Here is a 19,951-nt window from a genome sequence, read left to right as displayed (position 1 = left end):
ATTTAGCAGAAACTTAGCCAGGTGCTAGATGTTATTAGAAAGAAATGTAATGAGAACTACACAATAGGGATACACATAGATGGTTTTCGCTCCATTCTGCCCTCATACATACTGCCCAGTCTTCTGAAAGCCACCGAAGACAAAGGTCTGCTGGAAGGAATTTGTTCCCATCATTTCAACATAAACATGTCTTATGTTTTTTTGTCCATACAAGTGGCCAAATGCCTTGCCACATGGCGTTAGGCTTGGAAAAATGTACATAGGCTCAGAAAGAGGCAGGACAAGAGCGTATAATAGCACACGACTGAGGCTTCAGGAAACTGCTGAGGTGTAAACTGTTGGAGCCTGGATGGAAATTCAGGGCAGCATCCATATAAAAAGCTGCTGCTGGCCACTGGTGGAAGGGGACCTGTCTTGTCCCTGCTGAGCTGCTGTGCAATCACAGAGCTGCATTTGGGTCTGATCACTGTTTTTGGATCCACTCCGCTCACCTCATCTGGGTATCCTAGGTGACTAAAATAAGAAGACTGTCTCAGAAACATGGCTGATTATCTCAGCCTAGGGACCTACATATGGACTAGCTTTCTTTGCCATTGAAACAGAAGGGCAGCCAAGATGGCTTTTACTTCACTTAAACCATAAACTTTTTCAGAAAGGAATGAATATGCCTCATTTTGCCCTACCTCTGCCCCGAATGTGAGATCTTCTGTCAGTAGGTGCTTTTAATATTGGATACTTTTAATATTGGGGGTTGGACTCGATGATCTCTGGAGGTCCCTTCGAACCCCTACAATTCTGTGATTCAATTCTGTGATACACACAGTATCCAGCACACCATTTCCCACATTCTATCTGATGAACACCAGGACCTCTACTCTCTCAGATTCTTTCTCAGAAAATGGTAGACTCCAGGTATGAGGAAAGCCATTCCTCCTGCAAGGCTGCAGTGCACATCATCACAGGAGGAAGCACTGACCATGCGCGTGCCAGCAGCTGGGAACACAAACAAAACAATTAGGAAAGAAACAGCCTGTAGATAAACCAGACTGGCATTAATTATCTTCCTCTGAGAAAAGACTAACTGTAAAGAAATGAGACTTTGCCTTCAAGAGAGAGATGAAGGCACAGTAATGTCATGTGGGTGGCAACAAAGGCTCCCTTCCCCACAGCACTATCTGGCCATGCTCCGTGCAGTGACTTAAAACAGAAAGATGATGGTAATTTCTCTCCATTGAGATATAGGAAATTAAGGTTAAACAGTTTGGCCAAAGTCCAGCTTACGTAAACGATGGTGTAACAAGACAGTAAACCACAGCCTGGTGTCTTCTGCATGGCACCATGCTTATCTCCCAACCTTCTTTTTGCCTTCACAATAAAATCAGACTCTGAGCAAGTGATGGGAGGCCCTCTAAGCACTAATTTACTTAAATCACTACAACCATTCTCTAAAAGGAATAACTGCAGTTCTGGGCAAAATTAAGGAGCGTTCACCTGTGTCCCACAAGGTCTTGACACCGTGCTTGAAAAGGAGAAATGGACAGGACAAGCTCCCCAGGGCTAAATATCCTCAAACATTTCAGCTTGTAGTTCTGAGAGAGGAAGAAATAAAACCTCATGGATACAACTGAACCAAGACAGAGAATAAGCAGGAAAACCCACCCTGTAAAAATGCTTCGAATATTCCCTCATTGCTAAAGAAATTTGAAGGGAGAAAAGCCCCAGAAACAAAGTAGAAACCGGAATTCATGCGTCATCATGTTCCGTGACCAGCAAATGTCTTAAAAGTCATCCAATGAGATGACGAGGCAAAGGTTGAAGTGCAGCAATGCTCTCTGTCAGCCAATGTTTTTCTGTCTTCCTGAAGCAGTGAATGCGGAAAGTACTGCGAAAAAGGGAGAGAAGAGGATCAGCTTGATTAGAAACAGGGATTTCTTCGACATTGCAGTTCACCATGGGTGTTTCTCTCTTGCTCCTGGCTTCTGTGCTCTTTCTGCCGCTCTCTGTAACAGCACAAGGTAAGTTGTTGGAGGTCTGTGACCACAGAAGAATAATTCCTATGGCAGCAGGCTGCTCCACTGCAGCCAGCAAATGAGTTTTAGAGTCTTACTCTAGAACGACTCTGTTCAAGGACTTTCTCTCCAAAGGTAACCAGAGGGATCTGAGTTCTTATCTAATTCTAACACAACATGAATTCCAGGCCATTTTGTAATTTGTTTGTGTGGTGTTTTTTTTTTTCCTCCAGGATGTTCTGTCTCCAATAGAAATCCAAGCGTTCCTGAAAATAACAATCCTGGATATGTTGTGACCACTATCTCTGTGGAACCAGGTTTCACTGCAATGATCGATCCTAGCTCTCCAGATGGCAATTATTTTATCATCCAGGGGTCTGAGCTGCAGCTGAACAGAAGCGTGGACTATGAGGTAAGCCTTCAGCGGGCGGGCTGTAAGGATGAGGTGGGTAATGCTGGGATGCAGTGGGTTTCAGCCTGAGATCTTGGTCTTCCAGGAATTTGTAGCCCAAGTATAAAGCATAAATGTAATACCTTTGAAAAATAAACCTATTTCGGATGGAAGATCAGCCCTTAAACAGGCACAGGATGTGGATGAGGGGTGGTTGCATGATATACTTGCTGTAACTTTCTTTTAATAAAAGCAAGCAGAAGGTTTTAAACCAGAAGGGTGACAACAACAGTGTTCAGAGCTCCACAGGACTCATGTGAAAGGATCCCTATTTGCCTGTCTTGAAATAAAGTTCTGAGCAGTGAGGTGATGTGCATAAAGGCAGCGTAAAAGGTCAGTGTGTTTAGTTAGGATGCTGCTAAACTATTCTACCTCCCTGCAGAGTTCTGAATGCAGCCACAAGTGTCCTTAAGATGCCTTTCCAACAAAGTAAAAACCCACATTTGAGTAAAGAATAGCAGGCAAAGGTAACACCCTGCAGGCGATGCTGTACTTGCTGCGTGGCACATTTCTGTTTCATTCAATTTAAAAAGAAATCTCTGTTTGAACTTACCTAAAGTAGGAGAAAATAGTTAATTAGCTCTTCTCCCATGCTACAGGGATCACAAAGAAGCTCTTGATCAGTCAGCTTTGCTCCAGTATAAAAAGGAGCCCAGTGTTGATGAACAGCTGTAAAAGAAAGAAGGGAATAGTTAGACGTGTATGAAAACAAGATAAAGCCCAGCAGCATTTCTGATTCAGAAAGAGTTGGTATATTTCTAAAATGGGTGGGTTTTTTTTTTGCATGCAGACTGACACTGTGCTGTTAGTGACCCTGACTTGTGAGAAAAGTGCTGTGGAGGTGAGTACTCTTCCAAACACTCAGTTCTGTTATAAGGCAGCGCGGGGAAGATGCGCATCCCTCATCTCGTCCTAGTGGCTCTGTGAATGGCAGGGATGGAAACAAATTGCAAACCCCCACATAGTGGGTTGTCTGTAAATTGTAGAATCGTAGAATCACCAAGGTTGGAAAAGGCCTACAAGGTCATCCAGCCCTCAACACAGCGTCCAAATGTTCCTTGAACACAGCCCCATCCAGCACCCACCCAAGTGTGCTCCTTACAACATCCCCTCTACCACTTGGTAATCTGTTAGCAACCCCTAAATCTCTTTTTTCTCTCTGATTCTCTCGCTTTACTCCATCTGCAGAGTTACAGCCTGTCAATTATTGTGACCATTATCAACCTGAATGATAACAGCCCAGTGTTTAAGGAAACCAGCCTCACCAGAGTTATACCTGAGGTAAAGATTTCACAGAAGTGTGTTACCAAGTGCTGTGGGACTAAGGGATTTTTACCAGGGAGATGTCTTCAGCCAATTTCACAGAGAGAATAACCACAACAACTTTGTTTCAGGACACAAAAGTGAATGCAACCATTGTAGCCCGTGAAGATGTAAGTGCTAGTGATGCTGACTTGGATATAATCTACTATAAACTCGATTCGACAGTGCAGGTAAGCATCTTTCTTCTCTGGGGGAAAAAAGTGTAGCTCTGAAAAGGTCCTTGTGTTTGATTCAGATGAGCCCCAGCTCTGAGACTAGAGGATTGCTGTATGGCATCTGGTTCTCCAGCATCTTCTCGGAGAGTTATGCCTTCTGCAAGAACCAAGTGTTGGTCTGGTTAGCAGAACACTGCAATTGATATTCCTGATACTGAAATTTTCTTGTGTTTATGGTTTTATCACACAGTACAGCTCCAACTTTCATCTAGGATATTTTGAGTCATAGGATTCAGGGAAGTCACGATGGGATGGTCTGTAAACAGATCAGGAGAGATCTTTGAACTTCACAGAGCTCAGAAATGCACTGAGTCAGAGAGAGAAAGTTGTTGTTATCCTGCTTGTCTACAGAGCCAATGCGAAGTGGAGATAGCATGATCTGCCCAAGATTTCAAAAGTTTTTATCAAAGACCAGGCAGACTTCATTTTCTTCTTGGTGTAAACCCAGAGGCAGCATTTTTAACCTATCTTTGACCATGACTGCTAGTAGAGCTTTTCCATTTCTTCCCCCCACAGAACACCAGCGATTATTTTGCCATAAAAGGAGTCAATAACCCTGAAATCTATTTACAAAAAGCGTTGAATTATGACAAATTTAACTTCACAACATTGCTCTTGTATGCAATGGTAAGTTATTTTGGAGCAACTAGAGGGTAAGTCTGAATGAGAGGTCTCTGGGATGGCAGGAGGGAGGGTGGATAGTGAGGGAAGTGGGTTTGGAGCAGCCTTCCACCTCCATAATCACACAGTGATTGCAGGGATGCAACCAGACCTGCATTCAGCCCACCTTTATCAGCAGAATGTCAGCAGATGATTCATTCTTTGAGCTAATTTCATGAGCTCATACACCTCATACAGAATGGAGTTAGAACAGCTAAGGGACCTTGGGCCACTGGTTTTTCAGGTGGGATCTTCTGGCAATAAAACTTGCATCTTACAAATATGATTTGCTTTTGGGTACAGGACAATATTGAGGGCATGAACGTAACCATTCATACAGCTACTGCAACAATAAACATAGTTATTGAGCAAGCTGACACCAGACCTCCCTGGTTCCTACCCTGCACCTTCATTGACGCAGACAGAAGCATTTGCATCAGCAGCACCTATACTGGGAGAGTCAATATGTCCGAGATGTCGGTAAGAAGGCATGATAAAATGGTATCTCTCATGCTATTAGCACCTAATCATTGTCATCAGCTTGTGCTGGTCCCAGGCATAAATGCAGTCTCCATCACCTTGGGAAGTGAAAATTCTCCCCCCCCCCCCCTCTAGCAATGAATCTGATTCTGCTCTGGTAAAACCAGCAGAGCCATGCTGAGATGGAAGAGCACTGGAAAGCATTTGGTGTTGTAGCATATTATGTAATACTTTGCCTTTCCATTGCAGACTGAACCACTCACCTTGGAGCCAGGGCCCATCTATGCTATCGATCCTGACTACATTTTAAATGAAAAAATTGTGTACAGTATTGTTGGTGGTGAGTGGAATTTGTCACCTTCTGCAAACTGCATCACTCCTATATCTCCTACATCAGTTGCCAAGAGGACATATCCTTGGCAGCACATGAGAGTTAAGGGCCTGGAGATTTACCCCTCTGTTTCTGCCACAGAAAAACAATTAGATGCACAGAACATTGTGGATTAAGTAGAAGAAACAGACTGTACAGAGAGGAAGATGAAGAGAACTGCAGGCCCATAAAACAAGCTCCACAAAATCTGTTTCAGAAGGACTTCCTCTCACTTCTGGGTAGAGAGCTATGTTTCATTTTTAAGCTTTTAGACCTGACTTTGCCAGTCTGGTCACACCACTCTCATACAGTCTTTGGGCTGAACCTAAAAACTTCCACATCCTCAGCATAATTTTCATTCATCATTTCATGCTCTTATTCCTCTGTTCATTACCACAGTCTAATCTGCCTTGTTTTATTCTTGATTTTAAAAAGGTTACTTGAATATGGTGAAATGATTGCCCAATCACTGGCTGGGCCACTTGGCCATCTACTACATTCAAAAGACTGTTTTTATTATTATTATTTTTTTAGTGACAGTGGTTTCTAGATTAACCATCAAGGCAAAGGCAGATCATAATGGTCGGGTGGAGTGATCACTTTTATTTATTCCACATGGTCCCACATCTGTGACTATCCTTCTGATAATGAAGGCATCATTGAACCTCAGATTACATTCTGGATGTAGTGTGGCCTCAGCTCCCCACAGTCAGTGGGAACCCAATAAGGGAGTTCTTGTCTAAACACAGCCTATAGCATCTAAGGGTAAGGAAGACAAGCAAAAATTATACTTATATCTTAATCTACATGCAGCACAGATGGTTTTATGATTCAGACACAGAGCAGTGATATAGGAGGTTGATTTCTACCTCTACATCAGTGCAAGAAGGCTTCTGTGTCTAGGCTCCTTTTGTAGTCAGCAGAGAAAAATAAGTGTTTCCAGACAAGAATGCAACTCATAATGAGGACTATGTCCACAGTAAGTCAGATAGGTAACAAGGCTGAGTAGAGATGCCTGCCCACTAGATGCCAGAGCTATTCCAGGTGAAACCTCACTCAACTGCTCTCTGTAGCTTAGTTCTTGGCTGTCACCAAGAGGAACTGTGAGCTCCACATCACTTTATGAAAGTATCCCATGTTTGAATGGTCTTTCTGTTTCTTTAGGGAATGCAGATAATGTATTCTCAGTGGATGCAGACACGGGAAATCTAACTATGAACAAAGTAGCAGCTTCTCCAAATTCATATCTATTACAGGTGATGGTAAGTCCGATGACATTGCAGCAGAAATCCAGTATAGCTGGCTTCGTAGGAAGCAGAGATCTTGTCGTGTCAGGAATTGATCACATTAATAATGAAAGCTAACTTTGTCATGTCCTTTTTTTTCTTTTTTCTTTTTTTGAAAGCCTTTAGACCTAATAGTTGATCAGTATCTTATATCAGTTTTCATGTAAATCTTTTGCAGCAGTCAAGGCCTTTTCTCTTATGATTGTGTTACATTATTAAAGCAAGTTAACTGAGTGAGGACATCCTGCTGAGTTCAAAGCATGGATGAGTAGAAAGCTTTCTGTAGGCAGGACTGGAGCTTGTGTCACAACAGTTAATGTCATTCACTCTTAGAAACAAGTTCCTCCTTTGGTTAAACTCCTCAGGAAAGAAGTTGAAAAGCACTCCTGCACATATATACCCAGGAATTTGTGGACTCTAAGTAACTGAACTGACCAAATCCCTCATTAAGTTGAGCAGACTTTGCCTGCTGGTGCTGGAATCCCAATGCTTTGGAGCATGGTAATTTATCCAAAGTTGACCCTTACAGAGAGCCACATCCAGATGTTAGGACTAGACCAAGCCTGTGTGGATAGCCAACAGCAGAAGCAAGCTTAACTACAAGGACCACAAGCCATAAGGTGGGGAACCTGTGGCTCAAAGTTTATTGAAAATCATGGAAAGAAAGCTTATGGGTTGGAATAGGTTTTGTATCAAGCCTATCCTTTTTATGTCTCATCACTAAAAGGAGTGTCTCTCTCTTTCTCCCCAGGCCACTCAAGTCAACAACAAACAGAAATACTCCATAGCCAATGTAGAAATTCAGGTCATCAATAAAAGTGACCACGCACCATACTTTGAGCCCAGTTTCTATGCAGGGACAGTGTCTGTTGGTCTGGACCCAAGAAGCTTTGTCTTCCAAGCTGGTGATTCTTCAAGGCCCCTGATGATAACAGCACTGGATGATGATTTCCCTGATGTAAGAAATAGAAAATGCACTGAATTCTTCATCACTGCTTCAGCCTTAAAGCAGGATAAGCAAACATGGGGAGCGGGAGGTGGGGAAAGACAAACACATTGTTTTCTCTAGCGTCCCATTTATTCATCTGTAAATTCTACATAGATTAGTACCATTTGTGGTATGGTCTAATTTGGAGAAGCTGCTGGACTGCTTTCCTCCAAGAACAAGTCCCACTTAGATTTAGGTAGGTGAGCTGATTTACTGCAAAACAAAATGCTAAATAAGCCCAGAATTAGCCAGTTCTGTGAACAGGTTCAAATCTGAGCTTCTCAGAAGAGATCAGAAAGGCAGGGTCCCATACAGGGAGGTTTTCTCTTAGCCAAGTCAAGGGTAGTTACTTATGGACCAGTCCGGGAAGAGGAGACAGCTTGCTAAGACCAAGCTAGCAAGGTCTTACAGTCCTCAGATGGAAATAGTTAACTTCTCCCTGTAATGACTCATTTAGAAGGAGCCATTCCTAGAAAAAAGTATTAGAGAAAGGGAAGGGGAAGAGATTAACTGACCAACCATTCTCTTCTTCCCTGTTAAACACAGAAAAACTGTGATAGTTTTGAGAACTATTATAAATAGCGCAGACCTCAGAAAAAGGATTGTTCTTCATTTACATCCCCCTTTGCATCCCTATTAAAGACTGAACTAACCAATTTTCTCATCTAGGAAAAGAGGTAGTGGCCTCACATTGCACTAGGGGTGGTTCAGGTTGGATATTTGGAAAAGTTTCTTCTCAGAAACGGTGATGAAGTATTGAAACAAGTTGCCCAGGGAAGTGATGGAGTCACTGTCCCTGGAGATGTCAAAGAACTGTGGAGTGTGGCACTGAGGGACATGGTTTAGTGAGCACAGTGGCAATGCATTAGTAGTTGGACTTGATCTTTTCCTATCTTAATGCTACTATGATTCTATGAAAATTAGAAGATCCCTTGCACAGATGTGTTTTGTTTGTGAAAATATTAATGACACCAACACAAGCTGGTTAAGTATTGGAATGTTTTTTGGACACCAAACTTTCAGGATACATTCTTACCTTTTTATGACAGAATTATTTTCTACTCTATACATCTGCTTATACTTAAGGCATAGTTGACAAGTCCTGCTAACAGAGTATTATAAACATGCACACAAAACACAGTGAGGTTTCATCATTTGCTCTTCTGTTTTTTCAGAAAGTCAACCCAAACATTGAGTACTACATAAGGAACAACACCAATTTCATTGCAACCAAAGATGGACTCATCCTGACTAATGTGATGCTGGACTCACCAGGGACTGCAATCATGGAGGTAAGGCAACTTTCTTTATGACCTTGGCCAGGATTGTGGAAAGAAGGGAGAATAAGAAGAAAGGAGTAACAAGGGTGGAATGTCATTAGACAAAGGATATAACATAAGGCCAATATTTGCCCCAGCCATTTGTATCACAAATATATAGGGACGGAGGGAAATGAAGTGGTAGTTAATGCACTCTGCATGATACAGGCTGTATCTGGCACTAGCTGTAAAATCTTTTCTTTTATCCTCCCATGGAAGACAAGCTATTTTTTTCCCCACACAGGCAGTCGCAAAAGATACAGTGAGTCTACAGGAGGGGAGCACTGCAGTCGCAGTGGAGATCATCGCTGCCAAAGGTAGATTGGGTATCTTTTGTTTTCTGGTTCACTGACCTCAGAGTGAGTTATCCCACCAAGCTGAGCTAGCTTCAGTGCAGGCACAGCACAGAAGGAAGAAGGAGTGTGGTGGAGCTTCACATCAGGTCTGTGGGCTGTGGCTCCCTAGGAGACATGATTAAGAATTAAAAATTCATTGACGTCCTAAACCTTCAACGGCTTATTAATGATAAACTGAGAGTGCAATCAAATGCAGAGAGAGTACTCAAAGTCCATTGTCATAAACAGGCCAGTAGGAGGAAAATGCTGTGTTTCATTAATCATTAAACTTTAAAGAGATTAATTTACATTACAAAATGAAGCTGGAGATCTTAAAGAAAGAAACCCAATGACAACTACAAGCAAAGCTGATTAACCCTGAAGAAGTTCTATATCTCCACTGTAATGTGGATGATCTCCATACAAATATACTTACGCTGACCAGAGGCTGAAAGCATAAACTACTCCTACAAATTGCTCCTGTTAGAATCACTCTGCTTAGTGAGAGAAATTAAAGGCCTTAAGGATCTCTGTGACTACTTTTCTTCTCTTGGAAAGAAAAGGGACTTTGCCCAGTTCCAAAAGAGCCTGACAGCTCTAGATTAGGGACTGGAATCAGATTTAAGAAGGAAACTGCAAGAAGAAATGTAGCAAAACTTCCTCATGACATGATCTCTTTCTTTCTCATGGCTGTTTGTATCTGCCTTCAGCATAAGAAGGATACACTACTGTACTCCTAGCGGTAAAATACAAAGAAGTCAGACCTGACCTGGCTGTTCATATTGACGTCAGAGTCAGTCGCTCTCCTTCCAAGGAGCACAGTCCTATTCTTTTTCTATATTTTGTTTCTGTATTTATATGCTCATCAGTGCCAAAAGTGAAGTTTCATATTAAAGAAAGCTTTACATTTTCACAGGCACGTGTCCGAATGTATCTTAGTTTTGCTTGCTGGTGGAAATGCATGAAGTGGGAACAAACAGGATCTACCTAGTTCTAATTCTGTTTGCCTAACGCAGTTGTGCACATATTTGCTTATTTAAATTATGGGGTAAACATCGTAGACTTGTAAATGGGTGCTTTTTCCATTTCTTACAACTGCACACAAGTTATAATATTCTTATAAAAAACCCTATTCCTCTTGGAGAGCTACTGAATGGCCTTAGATCTCATTAAATATCCCACTGCCACATTCTGCAGCACAAGATGCTTTTGCCCTTCGAAAAGTATTTGGATCTTTCCCCAAAGGGAAGTGTTGTGGTAAAAAAGTTGGCTGACACTGCTAGACCTCATAACACTGTTTGTTTTTTGTTTTTCTTGTAGCTGAAATCTCCTCCTCTGATAAGATATACACTGCACAGGATATGGGTATCTTAGGTGGTATCTTAGCTGCGTTGCTATTAATTGCCTTAGTCTTCCTTGGAGTGATGATATATAAACAATATGGAAAGACAGTCAAGTTCCTGATTAATAAAAAAGTAAGTGCCTTCTTTATACCTGCCTCCTATTTAGAAGTTGTTAGGGACCTGAGGAGGATTTCAAGTATGGATGGGCTTTCCAAATATTACACATTTGTATGAAGGTGATGATCCTTGTGGGTCCCTTCCAACTTAGGGTATTCAGTGATTTTATGCATTGTCTGCACCTGAGCCATTCATCTCTGGCTCCTCAGGTCTTTGGCAGCCTCGTAACTTCTATGCTCAGGGCTCAGGTTGTCAGAATGATGATGAACTCTGCCTTAGGATGAGGAATCCCTCAACTCCCCTGAAAGGAAAACTGACTTGTTTGCAGCTGTAAGGGCATGCCTTGGAAGGAAGGAGTAATAGCATTCCAAATTGTGGGAAATTATCCCTTATGAAAGTTTTTTTTCTCCCAGTGCAGAAAGTGAATATATCTCCACAACTATCAATAGAGTCTTGCTGCTTTATACTGGGCAAAATCCAGCCAAGTCCCTTCAGCCACACTCCCTCAGCCAGTTTCTTTTTCTTTCACTACACTCACAAGGTGTCTCTTCTCCTGTAGTTCTCCAAGGATTTCCCTGGAAGCTACGACAATCAAGCCTACAGGCAAGATGAACATCCAGATCTGAGTACCAACAAGCAGGAAAGCACAGAATATATCAATGTAACCGAGATACAGCAGCCATCACTTTTCTTGACACCTTCTAGTGAACAAGAAATTCATGAACTTCCACAGACTTCCCCAGCTTCCACCATTGTTTCTGACCAGAAAGTGGAAGAAGAAGAGGAAGAAGAAGAGGAAAAGGTGGAAGAAGACACTAAGAATGAAAAGGAAGTGAAATCTATCCTCAAAACAGACAGGAATGAGGGAGACCCAGGATACAAAGCTGTGTGGTTTAAGACCGATGTGGATCCAAGTGGAGAGAATGTTGAAGTGATTGATGACAATGCAGCAAATTATGATGATGACAGTGATCAAGATCTGCAGGAGAATGAGGAGGAGGAAGAAGATTACAAGGACGACCATCACAGAGATTCGGGAATGTTCCTTGCCTCAGACAACTCATCATTCCAAGCTGCAGAAGTGTCAGTCAACATGTCTACCAGAGATGACAGTGGTGCATAATGGAACTAGGTCTGCAACTATCCCCTCACCAAAATGGAGAAATGTCCATTGCTTGGGTGAGACAGAGCCCACCTTTCTGCTCAGGGCAAAACTGAAATGCAGGAGGACAAAGCTGATTGTCCTGCATGCAGATATTAAATCCAGAAGAGATTATAACTAATTCAAACTTCTAGTAAGACCTTGAAATATGGCTTGGGATTTTATGTGGGGAAAACACATCCCATCCTTCTTCCTATTTGTCCTAGGGTACCCTACATCACATTTCCCAAGTTGGTAAATATATGGGGGATGTAGCTGAACTGACTTTGAAGAATTTATCTCAGCTCATGGTAGCAATGTAGTTGTATGATCCAGTGCTTTCATCTCCTCTGGTGGGTAAATGAGCCAGCATTGACTGCTTGGCTATTCCCTTTAGGTGTTGCGTGTTGACGTCGGCTGCAAGGCGTTAGCCAATGCAAGTCACTCTGACACTCTGACCCAGCTGTTGCTCCCATGACTACATTCAGGAGCTTACTTCAGCACTTGGCTCTGCTCTCTGCACCCCAGGAGCAGCTAGCATGACACACTGAGGACAGCAGGAGTGCCACTGTAGTTCTCCCTCCTGCCAGAAAATGAACGTTCAGATGATTGAGAGATGCTGTTTCCTCTGCTGCTGATAACCAAGGACTGATAACATGTTCTTTACTGAAAGAATCTGTCGGATATTATTCTTTGTCACAAACCATTAACTGTGCTGTCCTTCCTTGGCTGTATCCTATGTGTCAAGGCAAAGAGCTCCTGCCATAACCTGCTTACAGAATGTCAGGTGTATTTCCAACTCTCTGGACTTCTGGCAGCAAAAGATGTCATTCTAAAGTGCTAGATGTGGATCAGCACATTGTTTCCCCTGTCCAACAGGACTCAAGGTGTTCCTTTTATCATTGCTGCTGAAAGCGGAGGTCAGCAGTCCTCCACACGCCTCACTTGGTGTAGATGAAAACCTCTTTGCATCCCCATTTTTTTCCATTCACAATGGGCCCAGCAGGCTCTTTGGATGATAAAATACTATCTTTCAGGCTTTACCTAGAGCCAAGCTGCAGCCCAAAAGCAGAGGTGGTCCACTGAGAACACAGAAAGAAACAACAATAAATGATCCTGCCTGTGACCTATGGGCTATTCTCCGCAACGCTGTCATTACTCCAGATAAACCCGTGAGAGGGAAACCAAAACACAACTGCTGGGATTCTTGTCTATCCCAAAACATAAGACAATCAGTTCTCAGCAAAGCTTTCATCCTCTTGGTTTCCACTCTTTTTTTTTTTTTTTTTTTTTTCTGTACATTTCCCCATCTTGCTGTTGCTAGTGCTCAGCTCTGCCAGGGTTTCTCTGAAGAGAGAAGCCCTGCTATGTGGACTTCAGGAACTCTACTTTCGCTGAAGGTAGAGACTGAAATATGGAAAGGCTTTCTCCTTAACTGCAATAAAGTTATTTGCCCAGAAATTACTACTGTGGTTTGTCTGATAACAGAAGGTGGGGAGAGTGCCTTATATTTACCTTGTAAGCATAGTTCTCTGGTAGCTTAAGGTTACCTCCAGCAAATAGTTTCCATGGGGCTGTGAGAATTCCCCAGTAATTGCTAATTGCTAGCCCAACACATCCGGCCATCACCAAGAATGAAGGTAGAGCTAAGCCTGTCCTCAAGGCCGTAGCTACCCATGGAAAGATTGCTAATAGGTGGGTGAAACCAGAGTGTTTCTGCTGTGACTCCCTCCAGGCCTTTGCTTTTGTCACTTAATCTGTCTCAGGGTCCAAAAACGAACCACCAGCTTACAGGGCCCCAAGAACTGATGCTTAAGAAGTTTGTGTGTACAGTGGAGCAAAGTGTCCCACTGACTAGTGATTCTCATAGCACAGGATGGTGCCCCACATCAGTGGCCTACGTGGAACAAGGGATGATCTCTGTGGAAGGCAAGCAGAAAATTGAGCTAAGTGGCTGTTGCACTCCTGAAACAGCAAGTTCTCACCATCATAGGCAAAGGGAACAGGCATAGTACTGTGTTTTCTAACACTTGTGGGTATGGGAAGAGACTGCAAAGGGTAGAGACGATTTGTGAGAGGGAGCAAAGTGCAGATAAAAGCAACCTGGTGTTTATCATCTCTTCTGCCCTCACAGCTGGGACCAGTACTTACCAGAAGTCATCTTCTGTTATTCACAGCTCTGCTATGTGCGTTACAGTTGGCTGTTCCTTCCTCAGTGCATTATTGAGGAACCTTGAATTATTTCAAGGCATGACAACCTGATAAGTGACTGACTGGCACTGGGAAGAAGTGCTGATTGCCAGGCTGTGTCTGCCTTTAACAAAAAGGAAAAACATTTCTCGGAGAAATGCTGACACGCGAATGTATAATACTGAAACTCAAGGAACATGGGCCAGGCCCAAACTTGACCTGGTGGACTTAAATATGCACAGCCAGTGAATGCTCGCCTGGTAGCTATTGTAGCACGGCAAACTGACACCACCACCGTGGTGATACATGAGGGCACACATACTATCTATCCTGGATCGGCTGCCCTTTAACTGCACTAGCACAGAAATGCCTCCTTCAAAGCTGCTAAACCCAGGACTGCAAATTCTCAGCAGGCAGAGATGTTCCTCTACCTATGCGCGTGGTTGGACAAGCAGCAATGGGCACCAGAGATGGGCTGGTGGCCTCTGTCATCATTATTAACCTGTTCCCCCCAAGTTTTAGCACCAATCTTCAGTGGAGTGTGTGCTATGGGAGGCAGCAGGTCACCTAAAGAAAACTTCCTTCCCGAACATGCCCATGGGAAGGATCTGTTCTCTCTTACTCCTCGCACTGGTACACCAAGGTATTTTCCTACCACTTTCCATGCAAGTGGTCACTGTTTCCCTTCTCATTCCCTTCAGCATTTTGCTGGCTTTGGGGTTACTGGAGACATAACTTTCCTTTCACTTTTGTATTTTGAGACTGTTTTCTTGTGAACTGTCCTCCTGAATGTTTTCCAGCAGTATGTAGTTCCTGGTGATTGACACAGCATAGCTGTTTCGTTTTTCCCCTTTGCTGTGCCATACGTGATCTAATCCTTTCTGTTGGCACAATATTTGCACTCTGTCTGCCCTCTCCTGCTGTGCTGTTTGGCTTTTGGACATACGCATTGGCACACTGATGAGTCCCATCAATCTGCAATCTGTTCTCATCTGTTGATGCTTTGCTTCCCCCCATTTGTGTGCTTCTCATGCTTTTGGCCATATGTATTGACATGCAGCTTGAATCTGTGCACCTTTGCAATCTGTTGGTATTTTCACTTTCCTAACTTGGCACTCAATTGAAATCCCTTTGTTTTGCCACTCACCTGTGATGCTCCCTGTAGGCAGTTTGTTTCTCTGCAGCCCAAGCTGCCCAGTCTGTCCCTATGCAAGCTCTTATGTTCATATTCTTTTATCCTGAAAAGTTCATCCTGGAAAAACCCAGAGCTCAGTGTTTTTATTAAGACAAATTACAATAGAACTCAAAAGGAAAGACATGTTCAAATAGTGCCACATTGCATGGAGAGCAAAGGCATCTGTCTTTAGTTCTGCACAGCTTGAATTAGAAAGCTGAAAGAGAAGGTGCTTCTGCTGGCTCCTACCTGTGCTTGGTCAGTCATACAGTGAATTGAAATATATTGTGAGCATGAAGCTTTCCCTTGAAATTCTTCTCTTGGGATAATAGTCCCACATACCATGGAATGGTGAGGGCTCAGAGACCCATAGTTCACCTTTCTAATTGTGTTGCAAAAGATCATGGCCTCACAGATAATATGGTATGCATTCCCAATAAAAAAGCAAAAGAAAATCTGTCCTTTCCTTTGGCACTGATTTGACGTACAAAGTTCAGAACACTTTCAATCATTTTTCATCTGCTCATTCCTTTTGGGTGAGATTTCAGATTTCATTTAAGAAGCAGTCCCATATTTCTTGTGTGTTTGGTTCCCCTGGAAAAACTTCTCCTGGGAAGCTGGCCAAAGACGAGTTCTCTACATGGTTTGTACCATGCAAAGTTCTGAGAGATGTGAATAGTTATGAGGTCTCCTGAAGGCCTTCTTTCTGAATCCGAGGGGTGTGGGATGAGGGATGCTGTGGCCAAAGGGAAAAGCACTGTGAGCCTCTTCAGAGGTTTATGGACCTACCAAGGCTGAGCAGTCCCACTGGTTATCTGGAGGGGAGTGCTCCTTGGAGCTGTGTGCAGCCTTTGGGATTCAACGTGGAGAAGTATCTCCTTTTCATGGAAAGGATGCTGGCCTTGAGAGTAATAAGAAATTCAGGAGAACCTGGCCCTAGTTTGTAATTATCAGGTCTTTCCTAGCTACTTAAAACCCTGCTCTCTGGATCTCTTTTGCCTTCTTACTGGCCGCCCTTGTAGTAATCCATTTTCTATCCCAAAATATACATGGCTTATGACTCCATGTGGGCTTTAACACAATTACCAGGGAGGGGAGGAGATGTGGGTCTTCCAGATGCTAAAATCCAGTTTTAAATGAAAAATATAGGCAGAGAGTGCCAGTTCTCAGTCAGAGCAGCCAGTTTGTGCCTTGCCTCTAATCATAGACTTTGCTAATCATAGACTTTTTTTAGCAATCATAAAATATCCTGAACTGGAAAGGACCCACAAGGATCATCAAGTCCATCTCTGATTAAACAAATAAAGGAAAAGAAGGCAAAAATCCCATATGCTCCACTTTTCCCCATTATTTTACATGAGAGGAGTGAAAAGTTTCATCCACCAGTTTAATATGAACATAGAATGTCAATAAATTCCAAGTAAATTTCTAAGATTCATTTTGCAAACATACAAATTAGACAAGTCCAGTTAAATCATTATTTCCTTTATGCTTTGCTACTTCTAACATCAGTAAATACAGCCTCAGTACTTATTATCTGTCAGTTATGCTTGTACCTATTCAAAGAAAACTTTGTTTTGTAAACATTTTTTTAGGGCAGTTATTGTTATTTGTTATTGTCAAGAGAACTAATAAAGCTTAGCAGCAGGCAGAGCTCGGCCTCTCTCAGTTATTGCCTTTTAAAGCCTCTACATCTCATGATCTTATCTCTTGCCTTGGACTTTCCCCGATAGTATTTTTGATTTGATGGGAAGTACTGAATTAATTCCTTTTTTTGCTTTAACTACTGAACTGTCTTTATCTCAACCCGTGAGTTCTCACACTATTACCATTCTGACTCTCTCCCCCATCACATCCAAGGAGTGGATTTTTTCTCCCTTCTATCCCACATTATTTTTAGAAAGACAGCTAAGAAAAAAATAAACAGGAAGAAGAAGAAAATATATTTCTTTATGTTAAAGCCTATCTGAGAATACACTAAATTTGGTTGGACTTCTTGTCTGTTTAGTCTGGGAATGTTGACTAGCTTTGCCTTATTGTAGACAAAACAATCATCTATAAATATTTGCATGAAAAAGAAAAATACACTAAGTGACAGAAATGTTTTTATAAAGTTGTTTGGGTCTGTCACATGCCTTTAGGTAAAGCAAAGTGACAAAAACGTGTTTAGCAATCTTCTTAATAAATGTAATAGGCTCAAATACAAATATTATGAGGAGCACTGTGGCTATAAAGTCTGACCTTTTCTGAGGCAGGCATGCACTGGCTTTCATATTGACCCTTTCTTTGCAGGACCAGGAAGCATATGTGTTTAATGATAAGTGTTTTTGATGGAAAATAAGCCTCTAATTACCTTTAAAATCTCATCTTTAAACTCTGAAGTCATTCACACGTTTTTTAAAGTTTAAGTCTACAGTACAATCTGTCTTAGTGATGCAAAAATTAGCAAAGGCAATCTGTCTGATAAATGTGAACCAGTATGGAACAAGTTTCACAAAGCTAGGAATCTTCAGTTCTTACCTGCTGGAGTTAAAAACTAAAACAAAAAAAGAACAGCAAACTTTGATCAGCTTACCATGGCCTTTCCTCATATGTTCAAAATGCTGTATCACAAACTTACAATAATATTAGCGAAGGGACACATAGCTAAGAGTGAAAAACTGTCTCATTATTTTGTTTATGAAAAGAAGCATTAATTCACACACATTCCCTAAATGCATCTCAGATTTAAAATATACTAACAAACTGCATATAATGTAGGAATATAGGGGAATAGGTAGGAATAGGGGAAGTTTAGGTTAGATAGTAGGAGGAAGTTTTTCACTCAGGGTGGTGAGGCACTGGAACAGGTTGCCCAAGGAGGCTGTGGATGCCCCATCCCTGCAGGCATTCAAGGCCAGGCTGGATGTGGCTCTGGGCAGCCTGGTCTGCTGGTTGGTGACCCTGCACATAGCAGGGGGTTGGAACTACATGATCATTGTGGTCCTCCTCAACCCAGGCCATTCTATGATTCTATGAATATAGCTCAAATAAGTTATTTTTGTCTTCTAAAACTTTTCCACTTCTAAGATCTTCGAAAATGTGTTGTGCTATAAGATGCAATGTCCTGAAGTATCACTCTGTGATCCAAAGTGAATGATCATGCAGAGAACAATTCTAAGGAATTTTCTCTAGTTCCTGCATAACCCTGGCTTGCATGGTAAGAAAATGCATGAGAGTTGTCAACAAATTTCCAAAGGGAAAATATCTGTTTCAGTGTTACAGTGGTAGAGCTGGGTTTGAGATTACAGCTGAAGGGAGGTGCTGCAGAAATGGCACAAGGAGATGAGACATTTCTGAGCTCTGAGTGCCCTCTGCTGGAGAAAAGTACAAGTAAGAAGTAGCCATTTCGTTTTCATTCTGTTTAGAACTGAATACCATCACAGATTTCATCAAGCTTTCTTTGGGATATCTGAAAGCAAGAAAAGAACTTTGATACGTGGCTAATTAGAGTGCACATGCTATGCTGGGTTAGTTTTGAAGGTATTTAAGATATCTGATGACCTGGTCTATTTGCATGGAGGATAACAGTCAAATACTGAAGACCTGTTTTCACAGGATTTGCCTCGGAATGTTGCATCTTTAGCTTTTTCTCACTGAAGGAGCTTCTTATTCCTTCAGAAAAGGTCCATCAATTTTATCTTGATTTAAGGGATTTTTCAAACCTCACCTTTCCCTCTTCAAACAACTTCGATAACATACTCTGTTCTCAAACTCGGAAACAGGTTATTCTAACACAAGTCCTCCCTGAAGCCCCTTGAGATGGAAGGCTCAAACAAAAGACCAAGTAGCTGCACTCTAACAAAGCTCTCACAAGAGCACACAGCACCTGACTGAGGTTAAATATGCTGTGATGGATGGCAGAGTTCCACTTCTGATTCTCACCTTGGCGTTGTGGAAGTTCAGATAAACACTTGTGTGACTTAAGAGATCATGTTTTGCTTGGTGGTGGGCTTGAGTTTATGTATCTTCATGCACACATTTTATACTTTATTGTAGGATGAGTGTGTAAAATTGGGTGGTCTTGTGTGGAGCCAGGGTGATGGTGATGGGTATTGATGATCCTTACAGGTCCTTTCCAACAATTCTTGTAGTTGCCTCATTTTATGTAAGACACAGAAAGGAACAAGCCTGGAACACACTCAGGACTTTGTTCCCTGAAGCTGCTGGATTTTACTACAATCTCAGCTTTCACTTACAAAGAGACAAGCATTTAGCCCTCATGCCTTTTGATTTGTGTCACAACAGATTGAAACCGCTGTGGGGAGCTGAAACGTTGCATTGCCAGGGATACCCAAAAAGCGAGGTTTTCTGTGACAGCAAGACCGATCTAGTGGCTAGCTGTACATCTCGAGGATGCCATCAGAGAAAACAATATAACTATCTTCAGGTTTTCTGTCAAAACTGAAGAAACGGGCAGCCTTTTAGCAAAGCCTCAGCAGCAGAGCTGAGCAGAGCAGAGAGAGCAGTAAGAACACTGCAGCTCCCGTGGCGCAGCAGAGCGGGCTCAG

At 42.3% G+C, this 19,951-nt stretch overlaps 1 protein-coding gene across 1 annotated transcript; it reads left to right on the top strand.

Annotated features, from left to right (window-relative positions):
* The first annotated feature begins 1,893 nt into the window (after positions 1 to 1,893).
* Positions 1,894 to 13,298, top strand: CDHR5 (cadherin related family member 5). The gene is made up of 14 exons (XM_031607314.2): positions 1,894 to 2,015; positions 2,243 to 2,421; positions 3,251 to 3,301; positions 3,649 to 3,741; positions 3,855 to 3,953; positions 4,515 to 4,625; positions 4,962 to 5,138; positions 5,388 to 5,478; positions 6,673 to 6,770; positions 7,546 to 7,752; positions 8,958 to 9,074; positions 9,346 to 9,418; positions 10,757 to 10,911; positions 11,456 to 13,298. Exons 1-14 carry the CDS (start codon positions 1,952 to 1,954, stop codon positions 12,017 to 12,019), a joined length of 2,079 nt encoding a protein of 692 aa, XP_031463174.2. The 5' UTR covers positions 1,894 to 1,951; the 3' UTR covers positions 12,020 to 13,298.
* Positions 13,299 to 19,951: the final 6,653 nt, after the last annotated feature.

This window comes from Phasianus colchicus, chromosome 5, assembly GCF_987193195.1.
Source record: "Phasianus colchicus chromosome 5, bPhaCol1.hap1.1, whole genome shotgun sequence".
NCBI lineage: Eukaryota > Metazoa > Chordata > Aves > Galliformes > Phasianidae > Phasianus > Phasianus colchicus.
Note: the sequence above shows the minus strand (reverse complement) of the source record. Positions and strands in the feature narration are given on the sequence as shown.